This window comes from Manacus candei, unplaced genomic scaffold (assembly GCF_025592945.1).
Source record: "Manacus candei isolate 608988 ecotype Guabito, Panama unplaced genomic scaffold, ASM2559294v1 h1tg000014l, whole genome shotgun sequence".
Lineage (NCBI taxonomy): Eukaryota > Metazoa > Chordata > Aves > Passeriformes > Pipridae > Manacus > Manacus candei.
Genome location: NW_026138062.1, coordinates 11,559,071 through 11,570,522, shown reverse-complemented (window position 1 = coordinate 11,570,522; position 11,452 = coordinate 11,559,071). Strand labels below are relative to the sequence as shown.

The window sequence follows — 11,452 nt, the reverse complement described above, 5'->3', positions numbered from 1 at the left end:
TTATGTTCAAAGGAGACTAAGCTAGCATTACAAGGAGCCAGTGTAACAGCTCAACAGCACTGTAACCACGCTGTGTTTTTTAATGTAGTTGCATTACAAACACAGAATAAAAGGGTGGTTCCTAATAAAGGAGGTTTATAATTTATACAGTTTTATTTTATATAGAAGAAAATCAATTTTGGCATAAGGCCCGCTCAAGAGCTCTATATATGGATAACATATACAATGATGAGGAGACTGAAAGTTATTTAGAACATAACCACTGTCAGTGCAGTGCAGGGCAGTGTCACAGCCTAATTTGAATGATCAGCATCATTTTGACATTGAAAAGATAATTTTCATTTTATATCTTTTTCCAATAGATTTTTATATTGTGTTATAAGTGTTAGGAGAAATGCCAACACATTAGACTTCGTGACCTGGTAGTAACTTACCATGAATATATATTCTGCTTCTCTCTCTTCCTGTAGGACAGAAACAATGCATTGCAGTTAATACTTTAAAGCAATATTGGCACTGCAAGAGCATGGAGTTACTTGGTCTTTCCTCTTCTAATTCTATAAAAAAATGATTTTCAGAGAGTATCAAGGTCTTAACTGTTGAGATTTTTTTTGCGTACAACCAATTTAAAAACAACATAGCTTTCAGATAAATGGATTAATGGATTGAATATCCTTTTTCCTAAGGAATACATATTAAAACTGCTTTCTACCTAATCATACCTTAGTGATATTACAAAAATGACAAGTATCGCCAAGATCAGAATGGAAATGTCTTGTCCAAATAAGACTTCATAACAGCATTGGATTTCTTCTTGCATCTGTATTGACTCTCAGTGCACTAAACCTACAGAAGTCTGTATTTTCTACCATTTCCTCTATTTTTCCCCCCAACATGTCTCAAGGGTTTGGGGATTGTTTTCTTGTTCTTTGTTTTCTAACAGGAGGTATTTTCTCACATATTTCCCACATTCCTTCACAGTTTGGTGTATATTTACATTCTTTATTCTGTATTTCAACTTTACTGTCATTGGTTTTATTGACTGATTGATTTCTGCACATTCCATTCAACCCCACTTGTTAAACAGAAACTTGAAAGCCACATGGGGATTTTTTTGTTTGTTAAACAGTGTATATTTACATAATAGCACCTGTTGGCAACTGTCAAGATCAGGTGTTTAACATCAGATCTGTAGCTGAAAACACACTGAAAAAACTAGGCCTTATAAATTTTAAAAAATTCTAGTTACTTCTCATCTTTTACATTTAGGGGTTTTTTAGGTAGTGTCCACCATCAGTGTTCATTACACACAAATATTTAAATTATTATATTATTTTACAAGGGATTTTTAAAAAAAATTGTTATAAACTCATAGATTTTTAAGAGACAAATTAGTTTTAAAGAAAACAATGTCAAACTGGTACACACTGATGTGTTTACTCCTGTGATTCATCTGCTTTGAACTGACTTCTCTCAAAGTACACGTACTTCTCCGAAAAGGTGGGACTTCGCAGATCCTTCTTAGTCACTGTTAGACCTTCCTCTGGCAGCCTCTGCATTCATTCTTCATAACAAAACCCAGTTTGTGTCACATTATGTGGAAATACAACTTTTTAAGAAGAATCCACTCGGAGAGACAAGCACTCCCAAGACAAGACACTGCCCCAGTCTTTATTTATGGACTCTGTACCATTTCCTCTAGATTCACTGCTTACTCCACAAAATTGGCTAAGCAATCATCTTGCAGTGGCAGTTTGTTATGCTCTTTATTTTTCCCCTGCAAAACCACTGAGCTATACTGAAGAAGCTATAACTGCTGCTAACGTGAGTATTGGCTCCCCGAATTTGTCTGAAGCACAGCTATGCCTTTTTGGAAGATGATGTTACTTCACTTCTATGGTCTCCTGCATTAATCATGCTTGTGGTCAGCAAAGGTAATTAATCTAAGTTGTAAGAGAGACAACAGAGACAAAGGGATCTATGCTACTAGCTTACAGTACAGCTGTTTTATGCACAGTTATGAGGAGCTTGTCAGAATATACCTGAACTAGTTCAAAACTATCTCTGTGACTTAACAGGAAATAGCTGTGGCCATATAGAGGTCCATGCAGGCTGCAAAATCTGTCCTAGACCAAGGAAAATATTTGAGATGTTTCCCAACCTGAGCTCTGTGTTGCAGTAATGACATTTAGAGCTCATCCAGATACATCTGCATGGTGTTTGGACGTACCCAAAGACCAGACTTGTAAGACTATACACATGTATATAGACACTGAACGAAGATGATGGCAATATAATCAAAAATCTGTATTCAGCTATGAAATCTTAAAAATAGCCCAGTGTTCCTGTTAATGATGGCTCTGGCATTGCCTACAGAGCCTAAAAAAAGGAGAAGAAAAGATGAAGAAAACCAAGCCAACCTCCTCCTGTTTCTTACTAAGAAATTCAGTTCCAGTGGTTTGTTTAAGCCAATTTCCTGCTTAAGGTAACTATCTAAGCCCATACAGAGATCACAAGTTTTATGCAGTTTACGTAACCAAGAACATGGAATTAAAACCAAATAGTTTAAGAAAGGAATTTGAAAACAGTGAGGAAAACAAACACAGTCAGTAAATTCACAGCCTGCTTTCAGGTCTGCCCATGAGTAAATTAGGTACATTAATTTCACTAGATTTACACCAGGAAAAAAAGTATTTATTTCCCAATTACATCATCTGTATTAGAGGTTTAAAAATGCTAAAGATGTAAAACAAAGCTACGGAACCTGAAATTTTCCTCTTTTTTCAGTTTTTGGATAGGAATGTACAGCTTTTAGTTTAAATTCTTTATATGGTACAGCAAGCAAAATATGACAGTAAATGTAACATTTACTTAAAATAGTATAAAATTGTAGAATAGTATAAACATGCAGTATTGGTTTTATGTATGTTTATTAGGATAAAATTAACCTAGTTCTGAAATCTATCTACTCTAGAAGTTCCATAAGAAATTTTAAAAATTTGAATAGGTTTTTACAGGTGAATAAATGTAAAGATAAATACCTTGCTTTCTTATTTGCTGGCCACTGATTCAATAATGAATGAAAAACAAGATTAAAATTGCTAACAATCCTGCACTGCTTGCCTTTGTGCAATTACGTTCAGACTTGTCTGAATTCAGATCCCATCCTTCAAGTCAACTTTTCACAGAACTGTGCTTGCAAGAACTGTTATTACCAAGAAGATTCTTTTCTTGGCTCATTTTCATAGTGGAGCAAAATTTAAACTGTTGTAAACTTGCTGACTAACAGCAATTAAGTTTCTTTTTTTCCTAAAACAAATCTGAAGCAATACTTTCTTTTAAATGTAAATTTAAAACTATTTTGACTACATGTTATTTAGAGCACTATTACTGTTTCTTTAAATACAGTTCTTTGACAAAAAACCACTTTTCTGCAGGATCCAGAAAACAGTGCTAACCATTACTGTCATTGCAGACCCTTAAGGTTTAAGAAGGTCAAACTGAAAAAGTAAATCTTAAAACTAGCATTAGTGTTTTAGTCAACAGAACTTGTTCATCTAAGTAATAAAGTCTGAAAAGTTCTGAAAGAAACATTTCTTACATTCAATATATATTCTGTACAAGAGAGTACAAGAGAGATATGGACTTACTGGAGAGAGTCCAACAATGGGCCACCAAGGTGATGAAGGGACTGGAGCATCTCTCCTTGAGGAAAGTCTCCAAGGTCTGGGACCCTTCAGCTCAGAGCAGAGAAGGCTCAGAGGGGATCTCATCAATGGATATAAATACCTGAAGGGAAGGTACATAGAGTATGGAGTCAGGCTCTTCTCAGTGGTGCCCAGTGACACAACCAGGGCAATGGGCCCACACAGAAACACAGGAGGCTCCCTCTGAACATCAGGAAACACTTTCTTTTTTTTTTACTGTGATGGTGACTGAGCACTGACTGCAGTTGCCCAGAGAGCTTGTAGAGTCTCTATCCTTGGAGATATTCAAAACCTCTCTGTTTATGGATAGCCTGCTCTAAGTATCCCTACTTGAGCAGAAGGGTTGGACCAGATGGCCTCCAGGGGTGCCTTTCAACATCAACCATTCTGTGATTCTGTGGTTCTTTGATTTGAAGGAGCCTTAGTGCTTGCCAATTACTTTGCATTATGGATTAATATTATGCCATAATCAAAACCTCTAGAACCAGTTAAAATATACAGATAACACTGTTTTGAAAATACAAAGATTTGAAAGAAATGCATGACCTTCCTCTTTTAGCCTTTTACCAGTACAATGACATAACTTCCTATCCAATTACATAACTTTAAAAAAACCCTGAAATGTTCCAGAAAGAATAAGAACCAAAGAAGGACATATTTAAAGCCTAAATTAGTCACATGGCCTGTTTTGATATGTCCCATAAGTACACTGATAATATTCCCAAAGAAAAAGAAGTTGAGTCTCTGTATATAAGCTGTATCACCCATCCAAAATTTGTCCCTAAGTATGAAACTCGCTCTCCACACACAACTTCAGTATCTCTTCTAAATCTACCCCTGTCTCCACTGATTCTTTTACCAAGCACTATGGAATATTTTCTAATTTCCCTATTAAATACATTCTGGTTCTTGCCAACTGTCCTTTTTTCCCTTAAAAGACATGAATTGCACAAGTTCAGAACTGAAGGTTGCATCTTAATAAATGCTGACTCAATTGTATTCCAACATTTGCAGACTCAAATTCCATTTGGCAGCTATTAACTATAGCCCAAGTCAGAGTTTCTAGGACAGTGTATTCCACAGAACTGAGATACACCACTTAAAAACCCATGGAGATCAGGTGACAACTTGTTGGGCTGAGATGTCACATGTAACACTTCAGAAACAGTTTACTTTGGAGATATTTGTTGCTAACAATATAGAAGATGCTAGAAGTTAAACTGATTACACTGATTACATGAATGGTCCAATTTTCACATCCCATGAAATCTGGCAATATAATTAAGAGATTTTCTTCTATTTGGTAGCTGAAGCACACTGCAATACTCTGTACAAACTTTCTTAAACTCAAGATGACCCTTACTAATAACTGTTCCTTTTAAGACAGAATAATTAAACATAGAAACATTCATTATGTATAGAAGTAAAGAGGCAAAAGGAGAAAATCCTGTTAGGAAAATAATAACATTAATCCATTTCTAACCTATATTTCTATGCCAAGTTTGTTTCCTAACTGCTAGGGCTTTTGATGTGCAACAGGAACATAGCAAATGCAACAAACAGGATAAGCCTGAAATTTTCGAACTTTTTTTTTCATAGCTGTAGTAACTGCTGCATTAGCTAGATACAGGCTGCAAGCAAGGTCCCAGGCACACACAAAGTCTCACGCTTCCACCTCCTCCTCCCTTATAATCCTATCTTCAGTCCCACCCCCATCTAGAAACATAACTGTGAGCTCACTCTCCACTTCTCTGCCCTCCTACGCACACATATTGGGACTTCACTCTCTCAAGGCCTCAGCCAGCTCATCAGTGATGACTGCCTGTACACCACCACTTTACCCTGCTGCTCAGGTCAGCCTCCACGCTGGCAAGCAGCCCACGTAAAGGTGATGACCTGGGCTGCAAGGTAAAGTTCTGCATGCTGGTCATTAGAGAGAGCGAGAAGCCACTTTCATGAGAGTGTTTGCCTTGAAGATCAGTTATGCTGCATCACAGACAAACACTCCACTGCTGCCAAGAGTTGCATCTATGGCTATTCTGAAATTGTTGCCTACCACAGCTACACATCTGGCAGCCTGGGAATTTAGAAATGAGTCAGCCTCCTCTAATATACCTTTATGGCTGAAGGCATTTTTCACTGGTTTTATTCCAGGAGGCCATAAGCATCTAAACATTTAGAGTTTTAGGAGGAAGAGAGAAGAAAATCACATTTCTTGTTACAGAACGGTGCTTTGCCTTCACAAGAACAGCAGGCAAACGGGCTCATGACCATTAATTACTTGAGGTAGATGCCTATTCAAAATCCTTCTCCGGGTCCCCAAGATGCCTTCTGTGCCATATCGTACTTCTTCTCGCCCCGTGATGACAAATATACAGGCAAGGTCCTGGGCTTGGGACGCAACAGCCCTCACAGGACAGAGCCGAAGCGTGAAGAGCCGGGAAAGAAGATGACAACGACCCCTTCTCCGCACCCCCGAGAGAAGCGCGGGGAGCGGAGCGTCGCCGGGGCCGTGCGGAGGAGGAGGAAGAGGCAGAGAAGGAGCAGAAGCAGAAAGCAGAGACGTACGGACGCCCCAGCCCTGGGAGAGCGAACGCGGCCGTCACTCCGGCGGGCCGGGCCGGGCCGGGCGGGGGGCGGTGCCTGTGCCGGCTCCGCCGCCGCGGGGGCGGGCCGGGGGCGGGCACAGCGGGGCACGGCCGGGGCGGCGGCGGCGCCGGGCGAGCGGCCGGGGGAGGGAAGGAAAGAAGGACCGAGTGACGCGGGGCTGGGTCGGAGGAGTTGCGGCCGGACCAGGATGGATCACCACCAGCCCGCCAGCCGCTACCAAGTGGTGAGTGCGGAGCCCCCGGGAAGGCCCCGGTTCTCGCCTCCCGCCGCCCCCTCGGGCCGGCGCGGCGGGCGCGGTGCGGCCGGGGCGCCCTTTGGTCCCGGCCCCCGGTTCGCACCTCCCATGCTCGGGGGTCTGGCAGGGATCTCCGGCGTTCCTCCAGCGCCGGACCGGGACCGAGCGCGGCCCCGTCCCGCGGCGGGGTCTGACAGCCGGGCCTTGCTTGGCCGTGGGCGCTGCCCCCGCCCGCCCCCCGGCAGCAGGAGGGGGCGGCTGCCCGGCCTGCTCGGCAAACCGCCTTTGCCCGCCCCCCGTCCCCTCCCGCGGCTCTCCGCGGGGCTCGGTCCCGGCCCGGGGGCGGCGGGGTTTCCCGAGCGCCTCCCTCGCCGGGGAGGGGGTGGCGGCTCCCGGGAGAGCGGCCGGAGCAGGACAGCGATGCGCGCTGGGCTGGTGCGGAGCGGCTACGGAAGGGCAGCGTTAGTTGTCTCTGGTTAGTACGTGCCGGGGAGCGAGGCTCTGAAACCCTGTGCTTTCTAATAGCCCGTAGCTGTCTGGCGTAGGGTAGAGTGTAAGGCCTGGATGAAGGTTGGATTGAGGGAGCTGTAAAATGCAGGAGACTGACCTTCAGCCGGGCTCTGTGTCTGTGTGCGTATGCACATATACGAGCACACTGCCTTAAGAACAGTCTTCAGTGCTTTGCAGTTCACTGAGACCAATTTAAATGCCCGTTCTTTCGTTCCTGAATTTCACTCCAGAAATAATCATTTAGGATGTAAAGATTTTCCTCCCGCCCGAATTGACTGCCCTGGTTGTTTCTTGCAGTAATTAGTTTAATGTCAGTTATACTCAAAATATATAAACTTCTTTGATTATTGGGTGGAAAAATGACTTAGGTGCAGTCAGTGTCCTCAAAAGCTTCAATTTTATCCTTTAGTTCCTTGTACTTGATGGCTTTGCTGTCGATCTAAAGGTATGGAAGTCTGAAATCTTTGCTGCTGTCTGTAATTCGAATGTCTATTGCAACCTTCTAGCTAAATCCTGATTTATTTATCTTGGGGCGTTCATGTTTTACAGATGGAGCAGTGAAAAGAGTGTCCACAAAAGTAAATCACATTTACTTCTGTGCATGTGTAAATACTTGTATTCAGATTCTTCCTAGGTTAAGATTTAAGAAAAAATACTGGCAAAACCCTTTATTATATTTGGAATATTTATTTGGATAGTCTTACAGCATTGGAAATTTCTCTGTGCTTTTGAGCACTTATATACAGAGATTGTCATATATCTGATGTGCACACCAAGCACCCCGTGACTTCTCATGAGTGATGTGTGCCTTAAGATTGCCTCTTGGTTGCCAACTGCTTTACGGGTCAGTGCTTTCTAGCACACTTCTTTTCCTGCACCATGCTTCCGTAACTTGAAATCAGTAGGAATTCTAAGTCATTCCTTCTTGCAACGGAGAACGAAAATGCTGGCGGAGCGTTTTCTCAAGAGCCTACTGACGCTATCTTCCGCTATCTTCCCTGAGGCCTGCGTATGTGTTAGTAAGTAACCTGGGTATGTTTTAAAAGGCCTTAAAAGCATATGGTATTAAACTTCAGGCAGATAAAAGTGAAACCTTAATTCAGTTCCTCAGAGGAGTTAACAAAAACATGGTGAGGTGGAATGAAGAAATAATATACCTCTGTAATATTTCTGTGGTAGCTTTGTTAGGAACTTCCAGTGATAGTGCTGGTGTCCAGCTCTGGGTAAACGTGCTTTGATGTGGCCTTCCAGAAGTTCTTATCTTAATGTTTGACTGCGTGAGTTGGCCTCCCCAGTTCACTGTGTATATTAAACTGCGTGGTCAATTTGTGGCATGAATTTTGTTATGGAAATGTTCTCTGAAGCCTTCACAGTTACAGCATGTGAAGTTTCATCAAATTTTTTGTAAATCAGTCTGATGTACTCCAGAGTTTTAAACCTTCCTACTTACTGTCCCATAGGAAAGAGTATGTTGTTTTATTTGCTTGGTTATATCTGACTGCTAGAGATTGAGATTTTTGTTATGTTATTTATTTACTGTTTTGGGTCAGAGAATGGAAGAAACAAAGCAAATGCAGGTATACTTAATTAGCACCTGATTATTCAAGCATGTGATCTTAAGTGTTGTGGTGTATTTGCTTACATAATGGCTGTAATAGGTACTAAGCAATAGATCATTTCAGATTTTGTGATTGTGTCCTAGTTGTTAAGGACAAAATATAGAAGAAAAAGACGATTTAACGTAACTAATACCAGATTTTATGAATGTTTTATGAATTTAGTTTTATGTCTATTCAGCTCCCTAGTGCTAAGGTTGTGGAATCTGGCCTGTTCTCCTGTGCTCCCTGAATGTCTTTTTTTTTTTTTTCTTTTTCCTCCCATGAAAAATAATAAACACCTTTTTTTTGGTTCTCTTTGTACCCATTCTACCTTTCCTTCTAACTGATCTGCTTGGTTCTATTCAGGGTAAATTCTCATCTAAATAGAAAGAATTGCAGATGTATGTTATTATGGAAAGAATTACTGACTTAAGATTTCTGTGCCTAGCAGTGACAGTAGCACTTCAGAGAAGCTGAAGGAGCTATCTTTCTCTTTCTGTTTGTGGTTTCTTCAAGTAACTTAAAGACTTAAAGACTGGCAGGCAATTTGGTGTTGGGCTTTAGCACTAAAAGTTAGTTTTATGACTTCTTACGAAACAGAAAATGTCTGATCATAAAGCTAACCCTCTTTTTTTTTTTAAACTCTGTCGGAAATAGCTCTGAAGCTTCATTCTAACATCTTGTTTTTCCTGGGGTGTCTGCATTTTATTTACAAAGCAGTGTAAAAATGTTCAAACCAGGCAGCTGTTAAAAGCTGGTACTTGGAATTGGAGCAAAGTAAGTGTTGTGAGCCAAGAGCAGGCAGTACGTCAGCATTACGTAACTATTTGCCGCGGGCGTGTGTGATTTGTATTGCTTTCTGCCCCTCCTTTTTTGTCCTCTCTTCATAGGACGAAAAGACAACTAATTGACGGGTAAGAATTTGTAATGCTTCCCTGCAGGAATGTGACATTAGAAGTAAATTAGCCAGCCTTTGTCTTGCTTTACTTCCTTTTCTTTCGTCCTTAGACAGTTGCATGACTGCAATCCTGTTGGTAAACCTTGGTAAACATTTTGCATTCCACATTCCTTGCAGGTATAGTCAGTTCAGCTGTGTCATTTCCTTATTGTTGTATTTTTCTGTTTCTTCTCCGATTCTGCTTTTTGTTGCATAAGGCATCAACTTTAGGAAAATTATAATAAAAATTCTTCAGTGGACATTCTCCTGATTGTTTTTACCTTCTAGCTCTTTGTCATCCGACCTTAATTTGTCCATTACTATCTTGTTTGAAATGTCTGCTCCTAGTCCAGTCTGTTTGCCAAAAAGTGATTGGAATGATGCTTTTTGAATCTATACTGAAACAAAGAAAAAGAAATGCAGCTGTTTTTTCCAACGCATAAAAACTGGGTGAGCAACCGAGCATTAAAGCTCAGGATTGCCTTTTTTACTGTGAAATGTGGTTTTCCAGATAACTGAGTCATGAGGGAAGACTACACGTGCATACGAGTGATTCAGGCACAGAAGTCGTATTGAAGGCTGCAGGACTTATATGCTGTGCTGCTCAAGAATTATAACAAATTCTTTGCTCCCCACAGTCTTTCTTGATTGAAGTTTTGGGCAACCAATTTGGGGTCAGGTAGTCATGAGTCTTTGACTTAGGGTTTTGTCAGAGCTAGATAGGTGAGTGATAAAATGGGTAGGTAACAAACCAGTTTGGATGGAGTCAAAGGCAGGATGTCAGTTTAGCTGCTGCTGAAGTTGCCATGCTGCTGTAGCACTTGGACCTGGTGGGGTTTGTAAGTGATGTGTGAGGCAAGACTGAGATGACAGCCTGCTGTTGTACAGCACTGTACAGGGATAAAGAAACTGTGATTTTTTTTTTTTATTTTTATTTTTTTTTAAAGGCGTGTTAATCTTGTATGAATGTAAGTTGTGTGTACTTTTTAGAAACAGGGTTAAGAGGTGAAAATTTGTACTGTAAACACTTTATAGCAAAACAGAAACTCAGATAAGGTTTTATTTTCTGTATCTGTTAACTCCATTGTTGCGGACACTTTACTCTCGCAAAGTTATCTGGTTAAAAACCTTTATCAAAGTCAAATTGTGTTTGTAGCTCTCATGAAAGTCAACCTACACAGGAAATGTGAACAAAGAACAATCTCTTCCTCCTTCCCTTCTTTTCAGAGGACTTAACCTAATAGTGATTGGCAAATAAACTCACAAATATAGTTTATTCTATGCCTTTTAAATAAGACCACTAGCTTATATCTAGCATATTTTCTACAGTATTTATTGTCTTAGGAAAACTCTTACGTCATTGGTGTTACTGAACAGATCAAGCCAGCTTATGTTAGGGAAATTCTGTTGCTTTACACAGACATGAGATGATGTAACTGGTAGATAAAATACTGCATCTAGAGGACTAAGTTTATAGTACTGAAAAATACTGAGTAAAGATGCATTAGCTGATAAACGTTACTGTAACCTGCTTGTGACAGTTGCACTGATATTTTTGGTGAGCCTTAGTTACTGAAGATACAATTTTTTGTGGCACTGACTATTTGCATATGAAACACCTAGCATAGACTTTTAATAGTTTAGAAAAGCACCTGAGGATCTCCTGTAATGAAATAAATGATGCTTTCAGACAATGGTTTGCCCATGCTTCTTAGTTGCTTTTTTGGAATGTAAGAATAGACATTTTAAATTCTGAATTTATTTTTGTAACAAATTTTATCTGTAACAAATTTGTCTATTAAACAGTAGTTTTACTCTTGAAGGAATACCTTTAATATTTTCACCAACTTTTTAA

At 40.5% G+C, this 11,452-nt stretch overlaps 1 protein-coding gene across 3 annotated transcripts in view; it reads left to right on the top strand.

Moving 5' to 3' along the window:
- Positions 1-6,402: 6,402 nt before the first annotated feature.
- NDFIP2 (Nedd4 family interacting protein 2) overlaps positions 6,403-11,452 on the top strand; it is a 45,823-nt gene continuing 40,773 nt past the window's right edge. For all 3 annotated transcript variants that reach the window (XM_051779746.1, XM_051779744.1, XM_051779745.1), the window contains exon 1: positions 6,403-6,540. In XM_051779746.1, coding sequence (XP_051635706.1) covers positions 6,505-6,540 — 36 coding nt within the window. In that variant the 5' untranslated portion in view covers positions 6,403-6,504. The remainder of the gene's footprint in view (positions 6,541-11,452) is intronic.